The 24,550-nt window shown below is 42.4% G+C and overlaps 1 protein-coding gene across 1 annotated transcript; it reads left to right on the forward strand.

Moving 5' to 3' along the window:
* The first annotated feature begins 9,596 nt into the window (after nt 1-9,596).
* On the forward strand, nt 9,597-14,319 carry LOC141220300 (uncharacterized). Its single transcript, XM_073666254.1, has 4 exons — nt 9,597-9,602; nt 9,807-9,926; nt 10,123-10,213; nt 12,576-14,319. The coding sequence occupies exons 1-4, from the start codon at nt 9,597-9,599 to the stop codon at nt 13,598-13,600; spliced, it is 1,242 nt and encodes a 413-aa protein (XP_073522355.1). The 3' UTR covers nt 13,601-14,319.
* The last annotated feature ends 10,231 nt before the right edge of the window (nt 14,320-24,550 follow it).

The following is a 24,550-nucleotide window of genomic DNA, read 5'->3' on the forward strand; positions in this document are numbered from 1 at the left end:
GCAGAGTCTAAGGAGCACATGCAAGGTCTGCTCACCTTGCCCAACACACACACACTGATAGAGACAGGCGCCGTTGTCTTAAATCAGCCTTCCAAGACCTGGACTGGAGGTAAGTGAGCAGCTGTTTCCCCACCCCCCAGCTCTTTCAGCTGCTCGTAAAACCGGCCCTGTAATCCGGGCCAATTAAATTCCTCTCAGTACTATGTGTGCTGGAGCCGGCTTCTCCCAGTCCTATATCACCGAAGCTTGGTACTTCGGGGACACATACCTCCCGTCCACGACCTGTCCGGCAGCCACCTTACAATATATATATATATATATATATATATATATATATATATATATATACAGTACAGACCAAAAGTTTGAACACACCTTCTCTCTTAAAGATTATTCTGTATTTTCATGACTATGAAAATTATACATTCACCCTAAAGGCATCAAAACTATAAATTAACACATGTGGAATTATATACTTAACAAAAAAGTGTGAAACAACTGGTGCGGGGGTGCTTTGCTGGTGACACTGTTGGGGATTTATTCAAAATTGAAGGCATACTGAACCAGCATGGCTACCACAGCATCTTGCAGCGGCATGCTATTCCATACGGTTTGCGTTTAGCTGGATCATCATTTATTTTTCAACAGGACAATGACCCCAAACACACCTCCAGGCTGTTTAAGGGCTATTTGACCAAGAAGGAGAGTGATGGGGTGCTACGCCAGATGACCTGGCCTCCACAGTCACCAGACCTGAACCCAATCGAGATGGTTTGGGGTGAGCTGGACCGCAGAGTGAAGGCAAAAGGGCCAACAAGTGCTAAGCATCTCTGGGAACTCCTTCAAGATTGTTGGAAGGCAAGAAGTCCCACTTATTAAACCTGACAGGGCACACCTGTGAAGTGAAAACCATTTCTGGTGACTACCTCTTGAAGCTCATCAAGAGAATGCCAAGAGTTTTGCAAAGCAGTCATCAAAGCAAAAGGTGGCTCCTTTGAAGAACCTAGAATATAAGACATATTTTCAGTTGTTTCACACTTTTTTGTTAAGTATATAATTCCACATGTGTTAATTCATAGTTTTGATGCCTTCAGTGTGAATGTACAATTTTCATAGTCATGAAAATACAGAAAAATCTTTAAATGAGAAGGTGTGTCCAAACTTTTGGTCTGTACTGTATGTGTATAGGGTCAGTATGTATATATTCTGTACTGTATGTGTATAGGGTCAGTATGTATATATTCTGTACTGCATGTGTAGATTTATAAAGATAAGTGATATAGTGATCGTACACCTCGTACACACACCGCTCTGCTCCGTACACCTTGTACACGCGTGGCTCCGCTCCGTACACCTCGTACAAACGCGGATCCGCTCCATACATCTCGTACACACGCGGCTCCGCTCCGTACACCTCGTACATGTGCGGCTCCGCTCCGTACACCTCGTACATGCACGGCTCCGCTCCGTGCACCTAGTACATGTGCGGCTCCGCTCCGTACACCTCGTACACTCGTGCCTCCGCTCCGTACATCTCGTACACACGCGGCTCTGCTCCGTACACCTCGTAAACACACGGCTCCGCTCCGTACACCTCGTACACACGCGGCTCCGCTCCGTACACCTCGTACACACACGGCTCCGCTTCGTACACCTCGTACACACGCGGCTCTGCTCCGTACACCTCGTACACACGCGGCTCTGCTACATCCACACTGTAAACCCCTCCTGACCCCACACATAAACTTCAGCTCATCCAGCACCATGACAACCAGCACAGCAGAGTCCTGCATCCACTGAGGCCCCTGATCATGTGACCCCTGACTCCTCCCCTCCTGTGACCTCATCACAGCTCCTGTGCGCACAGAGCAGCCATATATGTGGTGGCGGCTCTGCAGGTGGAGGTATGTGGAGACCCCATTACTGGGCGCAGGGGGTATTAACCCCTTCAGCACCGAGACTCTTTTGGGGTCTTGTGTTGCCCCTTTATAAGAATCATAAGGTCTTTGTTCTGTTTCCTGTAATAGATACATACGACCCAACTATGGAGACAGGAAGGGAGGAAACGTATTGTTCTCATAGTACAGGACCCCTTTACTGGCCCCACAGTGTAATGCCCCCATTATGCCCCTTATGCAGGATGTTGATGCCCCCACACAGTGTAATGCCCCCATTATGCCCCTTATGCAGGATGTATGATGCCCCCACACAGTGTAATGCCCCCATTATGCCCCTTATACAGGATGTATGATGCCCCCACACAGTATAATGCCCCCATTATGCCCGTTATGCAGTTTGTATGATGCCCCCACACAGTGTAATGCCCCCATTATGCCCCTTATGCAGGATGTATGATGCCCCCACACAGTGTAATGCCCCTTATGCAGGATGTATGATGCCCCCACACAGTGTAATGTCCCCGTTATGTCCCTTATGCAGTATGTATGATGCCCCCCACACAGTGTAATGCCCCCATTATGCCCCTTATGCAGTGTGTATGATGCCCCCCACACAGTATAATGTTCCCATAGTACCACCTGAGGTTTTACAGTTGGAATAATCCCTCTGGAGTTGGTTTTCCCTTTGCCTGCTCCCCTACATGTAGACCCTCGAGCATGTATACATGCATGTAGGGGAGCAGGCCTTACTAGATATCGAGGCTTTGTACAGTAATATACCGCATGAGGATGGTATCAGAGGAGTAAGACGTTTCTTGAAATCGAGATCAATAGAGTGTAGCAGACATAATGACTTCATGGAGGATCTTCTAAAATTCACTCTTACTCATAACTCCTTTGTTTTTGACAGGAAGTACTTCCACCAGCTCAGGGGTACTGCGATGGGTAGCCTCTGTGCCCCCTCATATGCTAACTTATCCCTGGACTGGTGGGAGGAATCCACAATATTCAGGGATGATGATAAGTGATGGCATCCATATATTGGGGTATGGTACAAATATCTTGATGACATTTTTATCACCTGGTCAGGGACGAGTGAACAATCTTTTGAATTTGTCGGGGAACTCAACATCAATAGAGTGGGCCTTAGATTTACATCTGAATTTATTATAATAATAATTTTTATTTTTATAGCGACAACATATTCCACAGCACTTTACAATTTTAGGGGGGACTTATACAGACAATACAGACTTTACAGAATAAGCATAACTCAGAAATTAAAAGGAGTGAGGGCCCTGCTCGCAAGCTTACAGTCTGTAAGGAAATAGGGGAGACACAAAAGGTAAAATGTACATATATTGTATAATACAGCCTTAATATACTAAATAGGGTAAGTACATAACACCACATGAACTGGTCGCCAGCCAGTATGTGCCAGTATTTTTGAAGAAAATTTTAATATGGGCCAAACTGGGACAGTTAGATAAGTGTGTTGAGGTGATAGGCCAATCTAAAGAAATGGGTTTTTACGGCACGCTTAAAACTGTGAGTATTGGGAATTAATCAAATTGTCCTGGGTAATGCATTCCAAAGAATTGGTGCAGCATGCGAGAAAACTTGGAGACGGGAGTGAGAGGTTCAGATTATGGAAGATTTTAGTTTTAAGTCATTAGCAGAACGGAGGGCACGGGTAGGGTGATAGACTGACACGAGGGAGGTGATGTAGGGCGGTGCAGAATCGTCAAGAGCTTTGTGGGTAAGAGCAATAAGTTTATATTGAACTCTGTATTGGATGGGCAATCAGTGCAATGACTGGCACAGGGAAGAGGCATTGTTGTATCGGTTGGTGAGGAATATGACCCTGACTGCTGCGTTCAGGACGGATTGGAGAGGGGAATGTTTAGAAAGAGGGAGACCGATAAGTAAAGAGTTGCAATAGTCCAGACGAGAATGAATAAGAGCTACAGTAAGAGTTTTTACAGAGTCAAAGGTAAGAAAATTTCTGATTCTAGAGATGTTTTGGAGGTGTAGATGACACGAGCGAGCGATTTGATGTGAGGAGTGAAGGAAAGATCTGAATCAAGTATGACCCCAAGACAGCGGGCATTTTGCTGGCGAGTAATGATGGAGCCACAAACGGAGATGGCAATATTGGGCATAGGTAGGTTAGTGGAGGGAGGAAATACGAGTAGTTCAGTTTTTGACAGATTCAATTTTAGATAGAGGGAGGACATAGTGTTAGAGACAGCGGAAAGACAATCACTGGTATTTTGTAATAATGCAGGGGTGATGTCCGAAGAAGAGGTGTATAATTGGGTGTCATCAGCATAGAGATGGTACTAAAAACCGAATCTGCTGATTGTTTGTCCAATAGGAGCGGAATATAAGGAGAAAAGAAGGGGGCCTAAGACTGATCATTGAGGAACCACGACAATAAGGGGAAGGGGAGAGGAAGAGGAGCCAGCAAAAGACACAGTGAAGGAGCAGGCAGAGAGGTAGATCCACAGTGTCGAATGCTGCAGAGAGATCCAGGAGAATCAGCAGGGAGTAGTGACCATTAGATTTGGCTGTTAGTAGATCATTAGACATTTTAGTGAGTGCAGTTTCAGTAGAATGTAAAGAGCGGAAACCAGATTGTAAAGGGTCAAGAAGGGAGTTATCTGAGAGATAGCAGATTAGACAGCAGTGGACCAGTCATTCCAGGAGTTTAGAGATAAAGGGAAGATTGGAAATAGGTCTGTAGTTAGCAGCACAGTTCTGGTCGAGGGATGTTTATTTAAGTAATGGATGTATGCTGGCGTGTTTAACCCCTTTATGACCCAGGGCATATTAGTACGTATCTGTGCCCTGGGCCTGATGCGTATTAATACACCCTGGCGATTTCGCCCACACACAAGCGGTGCGGGCGAGATCGCCACCGGGTGTCAGCTGATTGTTACAGCTGACACCCAGTGCTATGTGCAGGGAGCAGCCCCGCACCGCTCCCGGCACATTAACCTCCGAAATGCGATCGAAATCAATCGCAGCATTCCGGTGGCAAGAGGAGGTAAGCTCGATACTTACCTTGTCTGCCGGCGTCCAGCAGCATCGGAGTCCGGTCCCGGATGTTGCCATGGTGACCCGACGTCATCATGACAACATCTGGGACACCAGGAGGCAGGAAGTTGCTTTGGTCATGCACAGTGCACGACCAAAGTAACTTCTCCCTGTGCAGCGCTGACAGACTGCATGGCATAGGGAGCTGCTGCTCTCTATGCCATGCAGCCGATCAGGCTGCAAAAAGTGAAAATCCCATAGTGGGACAATGTGTAAAAGTAATAAAAATGTCAGAAAAAATTAAATTAAAAATATATATATATATATATTGTACCCATAAAAAAATAATCTTATGAAAAAAAAAATAAACCAATAAAAGTACACATATTTGGTATCGCCGCGTCCGGAACGACCTGACCTATAAAACTGTCCTGCTAGTTAACCCTTTTAGTGAACACGATAAAAAAAAAGCAAAAAAACGAAACATAAAACCATGCTTTATCATCATACCGCCAAACAAAAAATGGAATAAAACGCGATCAAAAAGACAAATGTAAATGACTGTCGGCCGAAATATGGAAAAATTATAGCTCTCAAAATATGGCGATGTAAAAACTAGTCTGCAAAAAAATGTGTCTTTTAAGTGTGTGACAGCTGTCAATCATAAAAACCCGTTATGAATCTGGCATCACTGTAATTGCACCGACCCGAATAATAAAGTCGTCTAATCACTTATACCGCACGAGGAACGGTGTAAAAAATAAACTTTAGGGTTAGGGTTGTGCTAGGGTTAGGGTTGGGGTTGGGCTAGGGTTGGGGTTGGGCTAGGGTTAGGCTAGAGTTAGGGTTGGGCTAAGGTTAGGGTTAGGGTTGGGGCTGGGATTTTTTCAGAAGTAGAAAAAAAAAATGACGATAAGGTGACTAATGTTGAACGCAAGTGCTCGCTACTTGAGTTTGCATCGGGTGCTCGGGTGACATGCTCGAGTCTCCGTCCCAAATGTTTTGCAGCTGTTATACAGCCAAAAAAACCTTGCGGGGATTGCCATGCACCAGCGATCCCCGCATGTTTTTTTTTTGGTGTCTAATAACCGTGAAGCATGCGGGGCGGGGACACGAGCATGTCACTCGAGCACCCGCGATACATGGTGCATATCTGAGCACCCGATGCAAACTCAAATAGCGAGCACTTGCACTCAAGACTAATGACAACTTATTAATATGATGACCTAATGTTATCAAATTCTGTGTCGTACCTCTGGGTTCAAAATGTTCACTATACCCCTTGATAAAATCCTTGAGGTGTGTAGTTTCCAAAATGGGGTCACTTGTGGGGGGTTTCCACTACTTAGGCACATCAGGGGCTCTCCAAACGCAACATGGCATCCGCTCTCGATTCCAGACAATTTTGCATTCAAAAAGTCACACAGTGCTCCTTCCCTTCTGAACTCTGCCGTGCGCCCAAACACTGTATTTTCCCCACATATGGGGTATTGGCTTACTCAGGAAAAATTGCACAACAGTTTTTGGGGTCCATTTTCCCCTCTTACCCTTGTGAAAATAAAAAAATTGGGGCTAAAACATAATTTTTGTGGTAAAAGTTAGATTTTTTTATTTTCACGGCTCCATGTTATAAACTTCTGTAAAACACTTTGGGGTTCAGGATGCTCACCACACATCTAGATAAGTTCCCTGAGGGGTCTAGTTTCCAAAATGGTGTCACTTGTGGGGGGTTTCCACTGTTTAGGCACATCAGGGGCTCTCCAAACACAACATGGTGTCTGCTAATTATTCAAGCAAATTTTACATTCAAAAAGTCAAATAGCGCTCCTTCCCTTCTGAACCCTGCCGCGCGCCCAAACAGTGGTTTTCCCGCACATATGGAGTATCGGCTTACTCATGAGAAATTGCACAACAAATTGCATAGTGCAATTTCTCCTGTTACCCTTATGAAAATGCAAAATTGGGAGCTGAAAAACATTTTTGCTGAAAAAATGTGAACATTTTATTTTTACGGTTCAATGTTATAAACTTCTGTGAAGCACCTGGGTGTTCAAGTTGCTCACCACACATCTAGATAGGTTCCCTAAGGGGTATAGTTTCCAAAATGGGTTCACTTGTGAGGTTTCCACTGTTTAGGCACATCAGGAGCTCTCCAAACGTAACATGGTGTCCGCTAATTATTCAAGCAAATTTTACATTCAAAAAGTCAAATGGTGCTCCTTCCCTTCCGAGCCCTGCTGTGTTCTCAAACAGTGTTTTTTCCTCACTTATGGGGTATCTGCGTGCTCAGAGGAAATTTCACCACAAATTTTGGGGTCCATTTTTTTCTGTTACCCCTGCGAAAACAAAAAAATTTGGGTCTAAAGTAACATTTTTGTGAAAAAAGTTAAATGTTAATTTTTTTCTTCCACATTCCAAAAATTCCTGTGAAGAACCTGAAGGGTTTTTAAACTTCTTGAATGTGGTTTTGAGCACCTTGAGGGGTGCAGTTTTTAGAATGGTGTCACTCTTGGGTATTTTCTGTCATAAAAGCCCTTCAAAGTCACTTCAAATGTGATGTGGTCCCTAAAAAAAATGGTTTTGTAAATTTTGTTGTAAAAATGAGAAATCGCTGGTCAACTTTTAACCCTTATAGCTCCTTACTAGAAAAAAAATTTGGTTCCAAAATTGCGCTGATGTAAAGTAGACATGTGGGAAATTTTATTTATTAACTATTTGTTAGGTGAGTGGTGGCAGCTGGAGAAAGGGACTGAAGGAGATGTGAAGGAATAGGGTCACTGGTGCAGGTGGTAGAGCGAGAGGAAGCAAGGAGCCTTGTCACTTCTTCTTCCGTTACTGTTTCGAAGTCAGAAAATGAGCAAGATACAATGTGGGAGGGAGGAGCATGCATAACATGTGGGGATTGAGAAAAAAATTTCCTGTCGGATATGGTCAATTTTTTCTTTGAAATAATTGGCGAGATCGTCAGTGCTGAGGTCGGTGGTTGGGGCCTGTGCTTATTGATTAAGGAGAGAGTGAAAAGTGTCAAACAGGTGTTTAGGATTATTGGACCATGAGATGATTAGGTTGTCAAAGTAGGTTTGTTTGGATAGGTGAAGGGCGGCTTTATAGGTTTTAAGCATAAATTTATAATGGAGGAAATCTTCGGCCAGACAAGATTTTGTCCACAGCCGTTCGGCACACCTGGAGCACCACTGGAAAAAATGTGCTTGCAGCGTGTTCCAGGGTTGTCGCCGTCTGTGCCGAGTTGTTCTCTGTGTAGGAGGTGTGCCTTCATCCAGGGCGCATTGCAATGTTTCGTTATAATGCTTCAGTGCAGAGTCAGGGCATGAGAGGGAGGAGATTGGGGCCAATGATCATTGCAACGTTTTCATAAATTTCTGGGTGTTAATGGCATGTATATTTCTATAAGTGTGGAAAGTAGGGGTGTCTTGAGCAGGGTGACAGTTCTTGACAGAGAATGAGAGAAGGTTGTGATCAGAGAGTGGAAGAGGAGAGTTAGTAATGTCATGTATTGAACAGAGCTGGGCGAAGATCAGGTCAAAGAGTATTTCCATCTTTATGTGTAGGAGAATTAGTAAGCTGTGAAAGGCCGAAGGAGGAAGTTAGCGATAAAAGATGAGCGGCAGATAGGGAGAGGGAATCGCTAATTGGGATGTTAAAGTCTCCCATGATGGGGGTGGGGATGTCATAGGATAGAAAGTTTGGAAGTTAAGTGGCAAAGTGATCCACAAACTGACGGGAGGGGGCCGGAGGGCGATACACAACCGCCACTGGCAGGGAGAAGGGGCGGTAGAGTCTGACTGTGTGGACCTCAAAAGAAGGGATGAAAAGTGAGGGTACTCGGGGATAACCTGAAAAGTACATTTTGTTTAAAGGAGCAGACCAACACCAATTATTACCAGTTGCCTTTCCTGTATGTACTGATCAAGAAGGATTGTAATGGGACCATAGGGACACTCATCTACCATAAACCTTCAAGCACTAATAAACTATTGAAGTGGGATAACCACCACCCCCACCCCCATCCCCATAAAAAGAGGAAAACCCAAGGGCCAAATTTTACGGTTGAGAAGGTACTGCTAGAATGTCACAGATTTTAATATACAGGCAATAGACCTGAACACCAGATTAAGGGATGAAGGGTACTCATGGTACAGTTTAGATTCCGCATCATCGTTTGCAGAAAAATGGTCTTATCCATCAGCTTATCTTTTTCTCATTCAGATCTCTAAAATACCTGATCCTCTCAGTGAAAGTCGTCTATATAAGAACATTTTCCTGATTTATCCAGGAAAATGATGGACAAGATGGTGGAGAGGATATTACACCTCACCCTAGAGATCCTTTTCCGGCTTACTGGAGAGGTGAGAGATTCTGATGACATCACATTACATCATTCTTATCTATGGGAATAACAGATGGACAGAACTGGAGAGGTGAGGACTCTGGAAATGTCTGTAGTGAGATTTATTAATGTGTCTCTCCATAACCAGAGATTAATCACGAGGCCTCCACCTCACCCCCTGATACATGAGGACATCAATGACCAGAAGATCCTAGAACTCGCCTACAAGATGATTGAGCTGCTGACTGGAGAGGTGACACTGCTGGGAATGCTGGGAAATTATACAGTAATGATATGAAGGGATTGGCGGGATGACGGTATCATTGTATGTGTCAGGTTCCTATAAGGTGTCAGGATGTCGCTGTCTATTTCTCCATGGAGGAGTGGGAGTATTTAGAAGGACACAAAGATCTGTACAAGGACGTCATGATGGAGGTTCCCCAGCCCCTCACATCACCAGGTAATAGACAGGACTAAATGCACACGTCCTATAATAATCTGTATGTAAAGAATGAATTCAGTCCCTGTATGTGTTTCCTCCAGATCTATCCAGTAAGAGGACAACACCAGAGAGATGTCCCCGTCCTCTTCTTCCACAGGACTGTAAAGAAGAAGATCCCAATGTTCCTCAGGATCATCAGGTAGATGGAGAGAAGGTGTCATGAGATTTCCCCTATGATGTGTGGACGGCTGTAAAGGTCATGTCTTCAGTTCTGTTTTATCCACCATTATTATGTTTTATACTTGTGTAATGAGAACGGTGGAGATGACAGGATTAGAGCTGATCATAGATGGGACTTCTCCATCTGTCTGTTACTTTTACAATATTTGTTTCAGGGTGAAGATCTGACCCATATTAATACTACAGAGACATATGTGAGGGGTGATGAGCGGTGTAAAGAGGAGATTCCTACATATGACCACCCAGGTGAGTAGTAACCACTAAATGCAGAGAAGTCACAGATTCTTCTCAGTCCCCATCTGTGGCTGCTTTATCGGTTGTGTAGTCCGGCCATATCACAATCGTGTGATCACCATTTTGCCGCTAGACCACAACATTCTCCTCCGTCTGAAAATATTCAAATTTCTTTGTGTAATTGTGAAAGCCCTTTTCTATAGACCTTACAACCTGGAGGATCCACCAACCCCCTGGGATTAGGAGATGCTGACCGTTACCTGCTCAGATCTGCAAACTATAAAGACAAATGACAGCGTATGTAGAATGTGCTGACAAGTTAGAAAATCACTTGAAGAAAAATATTATGATGGGTCTGTAAGAGAAAGCGGAGGGTAATGATGCTGTTGGCTTCCTAGATCCCTGATATCTTATTGGATGAATCTACCTTCTCTCCCTTCTGTGCTGCTGAATGTGCCCATATGGTCCCTACAAGACCAGGTCCAGTCTTTCTGACCAAAGATCACTTTTATTATCGACATTAAATGTGCGGTGAGGGCCAAGTGTGAATTTCTGTACAATAACAGCAGAGTTTCCCTTTATCCTGACTTTTCAATTTCTTTTAAAACCAACTAACTTCAAACAGGATTGTGATAAACTATACAGAAAACATTACACCTGTGCCATGATATATCTCTAAGCTGTGCGTGGCTGATGGCTGTAATATACATTTATTCACGCCTGCAGGAGATGTGTTGGCATGGCTCGAGCCCTGGTTTCATGGATTCACTCCACGTCATAAATTCCATTATGTTTTCAATCCTAAGGAATTCAGATCACTGCACAATCTCTCCTGAAATGGGGGCACTAATACTTTCTCTACTCTTCTGGTCAGGACTCATAGTTGCTCCAATGGTCCACCATAAATGAGTGCAAGTCCAGTTTAGTGTTGGATTTCTCCCTTCATACATACGTTGTTGTTGGGGATGTTACATGTTTTTATATTCTTTCTTTTTTGTACAAGTTCATTCTGTATGATAGTTTCATTGTGGTTGGATCAGCCGGCCTCACTTATGTGACTCTATAACTCCCTGGTCGTCTTTCAAAAAGATCTCCATTATCTCTTCCAAATGCCCGAGATCTAAATTTAAGACGCCTCATCTCTGCAGTATTATATAAAAGTTCACTTTAAATGTCTAATATTTCTTCTTGACACTCATCTGACAGAAAATATTGTCCCTTACGATAGTTTAGATTGTAGTTACTCATTTTTCCCTGATGGAGACTGTTCAGTTTGATCATTTCAGTAGATGTTTTATTGTCTGTAGTCACAGTTTTTGACTTCAGTAATCCTCTGATTTAACCCCTTCCTGCAGCCAGTATTATGTTTCTAATCAGACCCATTTTTCAAATCTGACGTGTGTCACTTTATATGGTGATAACTTTGGAATTCTTCACAAAGGATAATAGAAAACAAATGGACCTTACAAATTATTTTCCAACTTCTCTTGAATCTGACAATCCCCTATATACGGTTGTACACTACTATCTGGGCACATGGCAGGTTAAGAAGGGAAGAAGCGCCATTAAGCTATTAGGAATGCAGATTTTGCTGGAATAGTTTGCAGACACAATGTATTGGGGGAGCTGGTCTTGGTCACCTGGAAGCTCAAAAGATGGTTACCACAAACAGGCTTGTCACTATCTACCTTTTTTACAGATTTCACAAATTACTTTGCTCATCACCGTTTAACCCCTCTACATGGATCTGAACTTACACAGAGACCCCTAGGCTTGGGCCACGGTGTTACCTGCTATTCTGTGGAGTGAGATGGGAAGAAGAACAGTCAGGTAGCCGGGTCAGAGCCAGGAGAGCAGAGAAAGTACAAAATCAGAAGACATAAGAGTAGTCAGTAAACGGGCCGGGGCCACAACAGGAAACAAATACACAAGCCGGGAGCTGAGCACAGATGACTGAACCAGAGGAGAACAAGGCTGGATCTGGCAGCTTCCGGCAATATGCTTCCAGCTTTAGTAGGGTGCGGTGCTCTCCAAATGGCTGAAGCAGGGAGCAGATTACTCCAGCTGGACAGCACGCACACCCATACTGACACCCTGGATGGTACTACTGGTCCCAGGCTCCCTAATCTTAGTGGCTGGACAGAACCTGCGCCTTTTACTCCATATTTGGGAGGCAGAATGAACAAACAGTTGAACACCACGCTCCACTGGTTCATCCTATGAGATTTTCTATTAGATGGTCATTGTCCTGGTGAATAAGTGAATTGTTTAATATAACTTGCCTTTTTTACAGTCAGTTTAAGTAGAAATGTTCAAATATATAAAATTCAAGGATTTTTTATTAAAAAATAATAATTGGTTTTCTTCTTGGCAGATGTCCGTACCAGGAGATCAGAGGGACAGCTGACACCTTCAATTTTCAAATCAGATAATTTTGAGATCTCACAGGATACAATTGAAATGAATGACATTACTCCAGATATACCATCATCCCTTCACAGCAGACCTCAATCATCTGATCCTATGAAACAGGTCCTGTCTTCTCATTCATTACCGACTACTAAGGAAAATCAAAGTCACAAAATAAGCATTAAAAAACAAACTGCTCCTAATGCAAAGAAGCCATTTTCACATTCAGGATATGGAAATAGTTTTCCTCTCAAAAAGTCTTTTCTTAAAAATCAAAAAATTCACACAGCAGAGAAAAGATTTTCTTGCTCCAAGTGTGGGAGATGTTTTAATCAGAAATCAAGTCTTGTTAGGCACCAGATAACTCACACAGGAGAGAAGCCATTTTCCTGTTCAGAATGTGGGAAATGTTTTACAGAGAAATCAACTCTTATCAAACATCAGAGAACTCACACAGGGGAGAAGCCTTTTCCATGTTCAGAATGTAGAAAATGTTTTAACCAAAAATCATATCTTAATATACATCAGAGAACTCACACAGTGGAGAAGCCATTTTCATGTGCAGAATCTGGGAAATGTTTTGCAAAGAAATCAAATCTTTTCCAACATCAGAGAACTCACACAGGGGAGAAGCCTTTTCCATGTTCAGAATGTGGAAAATGTTTTACAGAGAAATCAACTCTTATCAACCATCAGAGAACTCACACAGGAGAGAAGCCATTTTCATGTTCAGAATGTGGGAAATATTTTACTGTGAAATTAAATCTTATCAAACATCAGAAAACTCACACAGGGGAGAAGCCTTTTCCATGTTCAGAATGTGGAAAATGTTTTAACCAGAAATCTAGTTTTCTTAAGCACCAGAGAACCCACACGGGGGCAAAGGCTTTTTCATGTTCAGATTGTGGGAAATGTTTTGTACAGAAAGCGCATTTTGATAACCACCAGAGAACCCACACAGGGAAGAATGCCGCAGCTACGCCCAACTAGTCTCTGTACAGACAAGAAAGACCCTAGCTGCACAACTAGAAACGCCACCACAGACCTAACTCCCTAATAAGTCGTTGAGGAGTTTCTCATACCTCCTTAGGAATCAGAGGGGAGGCTGCAACACATTGTCAACAAGGGGAAAGGAAAGTATGAAGTAAAATACGAAGACCCTGAATGAGAAACAAAAACTCATTAATATAGGGCAAAGAAGGCAAGCTAAGGAGAACCAAAAATAAAAGGAACGAGTATAATCTCCCAGAAACCTAACATTGTTTGAATGAAAAGGTACTGGGAGGGAAAGCAAACTGACCGGGAGGATAGTTTCACCTTTGTGGTGAAACTTACAAAATTCATCCTCACCAACTGTATATGTAAAACCCGTCCATTTATAATGACCACGGACAAGATAAAGATTCCCAACTCACATCAGGACCACAAGATCCCAGGTACTTTCAGCTGCATCACAATGAACTTAATTATATGTTCCAAATGTCCAACTGGGGGTCTGTATGTAGGGGAGACAGGGCAAAAACTAAAAACAAGGATGAATTCTTATCGCCACACAAAAAAAGAAAAGAAAGAATAGACCTACTTGTGTCCACACATATTTACGGCCACAACTGCTTATCCCTTTCCCATACTGATAGTTCTGCTTCACGTCACTTGTCTTATTTATTGCACTATTCCTGTGCCCTGTTGTGTATAAATATGTGACTCTTCAGATTTTTGTGTTATACTATATCTGATGAAGGACCTGAGTAGTCTCGAAAGCTTACTGACTAATGGCTAACTGAAAAGATGGTATCAACCACTGAGGACTTGCAAATTTTAATATTTTTCTCCACACAGCAATTTTAAGATCTCTCCACAGGTGTTCAATGGGATTTAGATACGGATTCATTGCTGGTCAGAACTGTCCAGAACTTTGTTTCCATCCATTTTCTGGGTGCTTCTTGAATTATGTTTGGGGTCATTGTCATGCTGAAAGACCCATGACCTAGGACGCAAACCCAGCTTTCTGACACTAGGCACTACATTGTGCCCCAAAATCCTTTGCTAATCTTCAGATTTCATGATGCCTTGCACACAGTTAAGGTACCTAGTGCCAGAGGCAGCAAAACAACCCAAAACATCTTTGAAGGGCCACCATATTTGACTGTATGTGTTGTAAATTTATTGATTATGTTGCGCACCTTGGACAGAGGAACATCCGGATCTCTAAAGATGGACTTATAACCTTGAAATTATTGATATTTTTCAACAATTTTGGTTTTCAAGTCCTCAGACTCATGCGAAGATTGAATCAACTTCTCCCTTTTTTATCTGGTTTTAGTTGTGATTTTCATATTGCCCACACCTACTATTTGCGACAATTGTGTTTGAACAAGCTTCACATGATTGAAACAAAGTTGTTTACCCACAATTTTGGCAAGGTGTCAACAATTTTGTCCGACCTATTTTATGTGGTTTTGTGTGAAATTATGTTCAAGTTGCCTTTTTTTTCTGTGTTTTCTTGTGTTGTTCCAATACACACAAAGGAAATAAGCGTGTATAACAAAACATGTAATTGCAATAATTTTCTGGGAGAATTACTTCATTTTCTGGAACAATTTCAAGGGATCCAACACTTTTCACCATGACTTGTTTTTGTTGCCTTTTTAATTTGTTGCAGCATATCATCCTTTTCATGTTCAGCTACAGTGGTGGCCAAAAGTATTGGCACCCCTGCAATTCTGTCAGATAATACTCAGTTTCTTCCTGAAAATGATTGCAATCACATTCTTTGGTCTTATTATCTTCATTTAATTTGCTTGCAAGGAAAAAACACAAAAAGAGAATGAAGCAAAAATGAAATCATTGATCATTTCACGCAAAACTCCAAAAATGGGCCAGACAAAAGTATTGGCACCCTCAGCCTAATACTTGGTTGCACAACCTTTAGCTAAAATAACTGCGAACAACCGCTTCCGGTAACCATCAATGAGTTTCTTACAATGCTCTGCTGGAATTGTAGACCATTCTTCTTTGGCAAACTGCTCCAGGTCCCTGATATTTGAAGGGTGCCTTCTCCAAACTGCCATTTTGAGATCTCTCCACAGGTGTTCTATGGGATTCAGGTCTGGACTCATTGCTGGCCACCTTAGAAGTCTCCAGTGCTTTCTCTCAAACCATTTTATAGTGCTTTTGGAAGTGTGCTTTGGGTCATTGTCCTGCTAGAAGACCCATGACCTCTGAGGGAGACCCAGCTTTCTCACACTGGCCCCTACATTATGCTGCAAAATTTGTTGGTAGTCTTCAGACTTCATAATGCCATGCACATGGTCAAGCAGTCCAGTGCCAGAGGCAGCAAAGCAACCCCAAAACATCAGGGAACCTCCGCCATGTTTGACTGTAGGGACCGTGTTCTTTTCTTTGAATGCCTCTTTTTTTTTCCTTTACACTCTATGTTGATGCTTTTTCCCAAAAAGCTCGACTTTTGTCTCATCTGACCATAGAACATTCTTCCAAAACGTTTTAGGCTTTCTCAGGTAAGTTTTGGCAAACTCCAGCCTGGCTTTCTTATGTCTCGGGGTAAGAAGTGGGGTCTTCCTGGGTATCCTACCATACAGTCTCCCTTTTCATTCAGACGCCGACGGATAGTACGGGTTGACACTGTTGTACCCTCGGACTGCAGGGCAGCTTGAACTTGTTTGGATGTTAGTCGAGGTTCTTTATCCACCATCCGCACAATCTTGCGTTGAAATCTCTCGTCAATTTTTCTTTTCCATCCACATCTAGGGAGGTTAAATACTTGAAGAAAGAAATACGACCATATCAACCCAAAATAATAATTAAATTTAACTTTTATTCATAAATAGTATAAAAAGTTACTTCATAATCAATATAGGGCACAGTACAAGAATACATAAAAACACATATCATGTATGATGACCATCTCATTGAAGGGACGATCCAGTCCACATGTAATAGGCTCCGAGGCACCACAGCAAAAAAGCATATATATAGTCCTTCATATAACAGACCAATAAAGAGGATTATCAAATGACCACAGTTCATAACCTATACTGTCAGGGTGCCATATACCTAGGCTAAGATATACCTTCATCATATCAAATGCCACATAAGGGACACTAGTAATAGCCACTATAGCACCATTATAATCGAGGTATAACAGCTAGAATGGTTCAGTTAATAGAGTTATGTTGACAGGGTGTATACCAAGCGAGTATAAAGATAGGTGAGTAAAAAACAAGTGCTGCGTTATGTAGGGGAGAATTACCTGGGCCACAAGCTGTGATGTCAGGGCACCCTCACGTGGACCGCTCGTCCACCCCAACGCACGTTTCGGCGTTTGCCTTCTTCAGGGGGTGTCAACTTCCTCTAGGGGCGTGTATATTTAAATGTTGTGTTGGCCAATCGAGTGAAGGGGGTGGACCCGCAGTAATGCGCGCAGCGTCCCCGCTACCAAGCAACCGGTGGCGCGGGCGTCATGCAAGGGATCACGTGATGGTCACATGGACCCAAGCGATACAGGTCCTTGCATAGAGATGTCAGGCGGCACGGGGTACTCAGAAAGCGGCGACGCTCGCGCGTAAGGTCCTTAAACCTCCCATAGTCAGGAACCATAGCAAGAGGTATAAGCTCAATTAAATGACATATATACTTCCACTACCACCACATAGATATATAGGTAGATCGTATAATAGAGACAGTATCCCAACCAAATGAATTAACAATATGGCAATCTGCATACAATATATCATCACATCAAGTAGTATATATAACAATATGACAAAATGCCTATACAGATCATGTTCAATCCCATATATATATAGAGAGAGGAATGTGGAAAAATCATATTGTCCTAGCATTAATATATAGTAGGTGGAATATCAAAAGATAACATCCTATATATCACCATGATTAAATCAAGGGGGACAATATCTAATGTAGGGGTAGCGAACTTCTCAGATATAACTTCCATTTAAACCAATTAACATATAAGGATCTTCAAACGCGAAAGGAAGATCCACAATATATATACACTGCAGTAGTCGTTCACGGATGAAATAGATTATTCAGTATATTCTTATTCACATATTCATCCATATGATATCAGCCATAATGAAGAGACAACACGCCAGAGGAAGTAAACTGCAAACGGATGATGAAGAATACTAAAAATAATAATAAAAAAATGTTAAAATCATAAAAACCACAACAAAATATGTGACAGGGGAGAGATTAAAGAAAGGGAGCGAAGCTGAGATTCTCATTCAGTCCATTGGGATGTACAGTATTTAATCGCCAAATCCATCTAGATTCGAGCTGAGCCAAGCGTTGGCTCAGTTTACCTCCACGAATACCAACTCTTAACGCATCTATCCCACGAACCCTCAGGAGGGAGCTATCGCAGTCATGATGGAGTTTAAAATGTTTAGGTATAGTCCTGAGTGTGGAGGGATCCGCGCAGTCGATCGCCGCCAATATCCCCAATACATGTTCTCTTATTCTCACTTTGAGTTGGCGCGTTGTTAGGCCAACATAAATAAGCCCACAGGGGCAAGTAGCATAATAAATAACAAAGCGTGAGATACATGTAATGCGGCTCCTTATTTCATAGGTTTTCGTGCCAGCTGCATTGGAGAAAATATTGGTTCTATCCATATTGGGGCAAGCGACGCATCGACCGCACGGAAAACTACCACATTCAGGACCCGATGCACCAAAAATTGTAGACATGCCAGACACAGTTTGGTAGTGACTATGTACAAGATAGTCACGGAGATTCTTGGAGCGGCGTACAGTAATGGGTGAGCGATCAGGAAGGATTTTTGACAATACCGGATCTATCAGGAGGATGGGCCAAGCTTGAGTCAAGCATTTCCTCATCCGTCCGAATTGTCCATGGTAGTTTGTTATAAATCTAGGTTTGTCATTGATCTTAGGATTTCTTTGCAAATAAAGCAAATCGTACCTATTCGAATATTTAGCGCGATGGTACGCTCTTTTAACCACCCGTTTACTGTAGCCCCTCTCATAGAATCTCTTCTTCATGTCCTTGGACTGTCTAACAAAATCTTCATCACTGGAACAAAGTCTGCGGAGACCCAGAAATTGCCCAGTGGGTACAGATCGAACCATCCACGGGGGATGGGAGGACGATGCGTGGAGCAACATATTCTTGGAGGTATACTTTCTATAGATGTTTGTTTGTATCAAATTATTATGATCCCTTGTAAGGGTAACATCAAGAAAGTTCACTGTGTCAATATCCCAATTGAAAGTAATATAGATATTCATCTCATTAGTGTTGAGGAGTTGCACAAATGTTTGCAAGTCCTCAACCGAACCCTGCCAGATCAGCAGGATATCGTCAATGTAGCGCGTCCAAAAAGGGACGCGATCCATTGACGCCCGCCGATCCGGCAGGGAGAGGCCCCTCTCCCACAGCCCCAGGAACAAATTAGCATAGGCCGGCGCAAAAGATGCACCCATTGCAGTACCCTGGAGCTGTAGGTAGAAGGACCCCTTAAAAGTGAAAAAGTTGTGGGTAAGGGAAAATTCCAAGAGGCACATCACCAAGTCGACAATATCTCTCGGTAGATTAGAGGTATTGAGGAAAAAAGCGCAAGCTCTTAGACCATCCACATGCTTGATATTAGTATAAAGTGATTCCACATCACCCGTCACAAGAATCATTTCTGGGTCCAAATACAATCCATCAACTTTCTTAAGTAGATCACATGTATCTAAAAGAAATTCTTTATTGGTCTGTTATATGAAGGACTATATATATGCTTTTTTGCTGTGGTGCCTCGGACCCTATTACATGTGGACTGGATCGTCCCTTCAGTGAGATGGTCATCATACATGATATGTGTTTTTCTGTATTCTTGTACTGTGCCCTATATTGATTATGAAGTAACTTTTTATACTATTTATGAATATAAGTTAAATTTTATTATTATTTTGGGTTGATATGGTCGTATTTATTTCTTCAAGTATTTATCTATGTCGAACGACTTAACCTATATTCCTACCATTAGGTGCTAGCCATTGAGCAGTATATATATTATCTTTAATATTCACCAATTGAGAAACTTATATTGGATCTAGGGAGGTTAGCCACAGTGCCATGGGCTTTAAACTTCTTGATGACACTGCGCTTGGAAGACACAGGAACATTCAGGTCTTTGGAGATGGACTTGTAGCGTTGAGATTGCTCATGCTTCCTCACAATTTGGTTTCTCAAGTCCTCAGACAGTTCTTTGGTCTTCTTTCTTTTCTCCATGCTCAATGTGGTACACACAAGGACACAGGACAGACGTTGAGTCAACTTTAATCCATGTTAACTGGCTGCAAGTGTGATTTAGTTATTGCCAACACCTGTTAGGTGCCACAGGTAAGTTACAGGTGCTGTTAATTACACGAATTAGAGAAGCATCACATGATTTTTCAAACAGTGCCAATACTTTTGTCCACCCCCTTTTTTAGGTTTGGTGTGGAATTATATCCAATTTGGCTTTAGGACAATTCTTTTTGTGTTTTTTCATTGAAGACAAATTAAATGAAGATAATAATACCAAAGAATTTGTGATTTCAATCATTTTCAGGAAGAAACTGAGTATTATCTGACAGAATTGCAGGGGTGCCAATACTTTTGGCCACCACTGTATATTAGGAAGCTTGTAGCAAAGTCCAATTAGCAGCTTTCCATTATTGCCATTTCCATGTACATCTACCCATACTGGTTTTAAAATGCAGAGGGCCAAAATGAAAAACTTGGACAAAGCTGTGGACCAACCAGTATACAGAATAATGGGCCCCACATAGTCCTCCATACAGAATAATGGGCCCCACATAGTCCTGCATACAGTATGATTGGCCTCACATAACTTTCCATACAGTATAATGGGCCCCACATAACTTTCCATACAGTATAATGGGCCCAACATAACTTTCCATACAGTACAATGAGCCCCACATAGCTTTCCATACAGTATAATGGGCCTCACATAGTCCTCCATGCAAAATAATGGCCCCACATAGGTGTGGTGGTTCTGGTGTCGTGGGTCAAATATAATCACCAAGAGTTGGGCATGTGTGCAGTACATTGTCGAAGCTCCCCCCCATATCGTCATTGAGCTTGAGGTCTTAAGTTGGTTTTAACGAAAATACCCCTCTACCTATTTTTCTTTCCTATCCATTTCAATGTAGTCTAACCCTCTGTTTGTCACCCAGTCATGGCTTTCACCCAGCCAGCTTTCTGTAATGCCCACCACGTCGTAATCTGTGGCTGACCTAAGAGACTCTGATTCATTCATTTTGTTTTCAAGACTTCTTGCATTTGCCTGCAGACATTTAATACTATTAACACATTTATTACTGCTACTCGCCTCCTTACTTTCCTTGAATGTCTCACTCTCTGTCTACTCTACCCCCTTATTTGCACAGCTACCTTCCCTCCCCCCAGATCCTAGGTTGAAAGCTCCTCCATCCATCTGACCATTTTTTCCCCCAGCACATCTGCATTCTCCCCATTGAGGTGCAGCCTGTCCCTATCGTAAAGCCTGTAGCCGACAGAGAAGTCAGCTCAGTTCTCCATGAACCTAAGCTCTTTCTTCCTGACAATTATCTCAAGTTCCCGCTGACTTTTTAGTGACGTAGTGGAATCAGCAGTATTTCTGAAGACACCACCTGTACTTCAGCTTCTCTCCTAATTCCCTGTAATCATTTTTAAAGACCTTTCACCTCCCTCTAACTTTGTCATTGGTACCAATGTGTACAATGACTGCTAGGTTTTCCCCAGCCCCACCCAATAATCTGTCTATCTGATCGCCTGAAGATCCCCCTGTTAGGGGCACACAAAATGTGTGTGTTCTCGTCTTAAGTTGTCTGCCGCCAAACTGTATATAGGATCTATACGGTTGGAGAAATCACAAAAGAAAACTGAGTAGTGTCTCAAATAGGCTTTTTATAGGAAATATCAAGGACCTTTCCACACATTACCTCATTGCCTTATCTCATAATTATGGCTGACATCTGTCGCTAATGGGTCATTATTTTAATATGTAAACAATTAAGTCAAGCTGACTCTCAATTAAATCAGTTAAGTCTGTCTTGCAAGTAAGGTTCAAAGGTCAATCAGTATAGTCACTTATCTTTTATTATTCTGTAATTTCCCTAAAAGAAATAAAGATCATTAGCAAGCTCTTATTATCAGATTAATATGTTAGTCAATAATCATTAGGGATTTTCCATAATTCCATGTTCCACGTAGTATGTGGATGTTTGATCATTATGAGGTTATTGGTGCAATGTGGTACGGGCAGGAGGAGGGCATTTTGGATTGTCTGCAATTCTTAATACATAAAAGTATGGAGTTCCATTTTCATATAACTTCCATAATCATACATATATTTATCTATAACACCCCAAATTAACTTAGGAATTATCTTAAGGACCATAATCTTTCCACTTGACGAGATAATGCAGACGATACCTGACCCACCTGGAACCAAGAATTCGCCTTACTTCATACTCCCAATACCCTTCCAAATCCACCTCAATTATGTCTTGAGGTCCCCTCAAATTTTTTTAACCGCTTCCTGACCGCCCACTGTACATAAACGTCGGCGATGCCTGGGCTCTGTGCAGCGCCGACGTTTATGAACGGTCGGCGGTCCCGCAGCCCTCAGGACCCCCAGGGTCCTGCAAGTGCTGCGGTTGCGGTTCAGAGCGACAGCTCTGACAGGGGACATCTTTGGGACCTGATTGGATCAGGTCCCAATGGTGTTAATTAACCCTTTGCTATCTTCTACAGTACAGACCAAAAGTTTGGACACACCTTCTCATTTAAAGATTTTTCTGTATTTTCATGACTTTGAAAATTGTACATTCACACTGAAGGCATCAAAACTATGAATTAACACATGTGGAATTATATACTTAACAAAAAAGTGTGAAACAACTGAAAATATGTCTTATATTCTAGGTTCTTCAAAGTAGCCACCTTTTGCTTTGATGACTGCTTTGCACACTCTTGGCATTCTCTTGATGAGCTTCAAGAGGTAGTCACCGGAAATGGTTTTCACTTCACAGGTGTGCACTGTCAGGTTTCATAAGTGGGATTTCTTGCCTTATAAATGAGGTTGGGACCATCAGTTGTGTTGTGCAGAAGTCTGGTGGATACACAGCTGATAGTCCTACTGAATAGACTTAGCTGCTTTTTTCTTCCCATAATACAAATTCTAAGTAAATAAAAACGAGTGGCCATCATTACTTTAAGAAATGAAGGTCAGTCAGTGCGAAAAATTGGGCAAACTTTGAAAGTATCCCCAAGTGCAGTTGCAAAAATCATCAAGCACTACAAAGAAACTGGCTCACATGAGGACCGCCCCAGGAAAGGAAGACCAAGAGTCACCTCTGCTTCTGAGGATAAGTTTATCCAAGTCACTAGCCTCAGAAATAGCAGGTTAACAGCAGCTCAGATTGGAGACCAGGTCAATGCCACACAGAGTTCTAGCAGCAGACACATCTCTACAACAACTGTTAAGAGGAGACTTTGTGCAGCAGGCCTTCATGGTAAAATAGCTGCTAGGAAACCACTGCTAAGGACAGGCAACAAGCAGAAGAGACTTGTTTGGGCTAAAGAACACAAGGAATGGACATTAGACCAGTGAAAATCTGTGCTTTGGTCTGATGAGTCCAAATTTGAGATCTTTGGTTCCAACCACCGTGTCTTTGTGCGACGCAGAAAAGGTGAACGGATGGACTCTACATGCCTGGTTCCCACTGTGAAGCATGGAGGAGGAGGTGTGGTGGTGTTGGGGGTGCTTTGCTGGTGACACTGTTGGGGATTTATGCAAAATTGAAGGTATACTGAACCAGCATGGCTACCACAGCATCTTGCAGCGGCATGCTATTCCATCCGGTTTGCGTTTAGTTGGACCATCATTTATTTTTCAACAGGACAATGACCCAAACACACCTCCAGGTTGTGTAAGGGCTATTTGACCAAGAGGGAGAGTGATGGGGGGCTACGCCAGATGACCTGGCCTCCACAGTCACCAGACCTGAACCCAATTGAGATGGTTTGGGGTGAGCTGGATCGCAGAGTGAAGGCAAAAGGGCCAACAAGTGCTAAGCATCTCTGGGAACTCCTTCAAGATTGTTGGAAGACCATTTCCGGTGACTACCACTTGAAGCTCATCAAGAGAATGCCAAGTGTGTGCAAAGCAGTCATCAAAGCAAAAGGTGGCTACTTTGAAGAACCTAGAATATAAGACATATTTTCAGTTGTTTCACACTTTTTTGTTAAGTATATAATTCCACATGTGTTAATTCATAGTTTTGATGCCTTCAGTGTGAATTTACAATTTTCATAGTCATAAAAATACAGAAAAATCTTTAAATGAGAAGGTGTGTCCAAACTTTTGGTCTGTACTGTATATGCCGCGATTTTTAGTGATCGCGGCATATAGAAGATAGTGAGCGGAGAGGGAGTCGTCAACTTACCTCTCCGACGGCCCCCTGATGTCTTCCAGGACCTGCCGTTGTTATGGCAGCCGGAGGTCACATGACCACCTCCGGATCTGCCATATATGGTGTCCTGCTAGGCTCAGCCTGCAGCTGAACTCTAGCAGGAGACACTGACTGTGAAACAGTCAGCAAAGATCTCATGCAATGCAATACATGTCTATTGCATTGCATGAGATCAGTGATTAGAAAAATAAAAATTAATGTCCCATACAGTAAGTAAAAATGTAAAAAAAAGAGTCAAAAAATGTTTTCAAACTGTTAAAAATAAATCACAAAATAAATAAAAATAAATAAATAAAATATTAAACCAATAAATCCGTATATTTATGTAAAAACAAAAAAAGTACACATATTTGGTATCGCCGCGTCCGAAACAACCCGATCTATAAAATTGTCACACTAATT

This window comes from Phyllobates terribilis, unplaced genomic scaffold (genome assembly GCF_046119375.1).
Source record: "Phyllobates terribilis strain yellow unplaced genomic scaffold, ASM4611937v1 Scaffold_280__1_contigs__length_2496652, whole genome shotgun sequence".
Taxonomy (NCBI): domain Eukaryota; kingdom Metazoa; phylum Chordata; class Amphibia; order Anura; family Dendrobatidae; genus Phyllobates; species Phyllobates terribilis.

Coding starts and splice junctions, on each gene's coding strand:
- LOC141220300 (XM_073666254.1), top strand. Junction 9,927..10,122: donor ATGTTCCTCAGGATCATCAG/GTAGATGGAGAG, acceptor TATTTGTTTCAG/GGTGAAGATCTGACCCATAT. Junction 10,214..12,575: donor TCCTACATATGACCACCCAG/GTGAGTAGTAAC, acceptor TCTTCTTGGCAG/ATGTCCGTACCAGGAGATCA.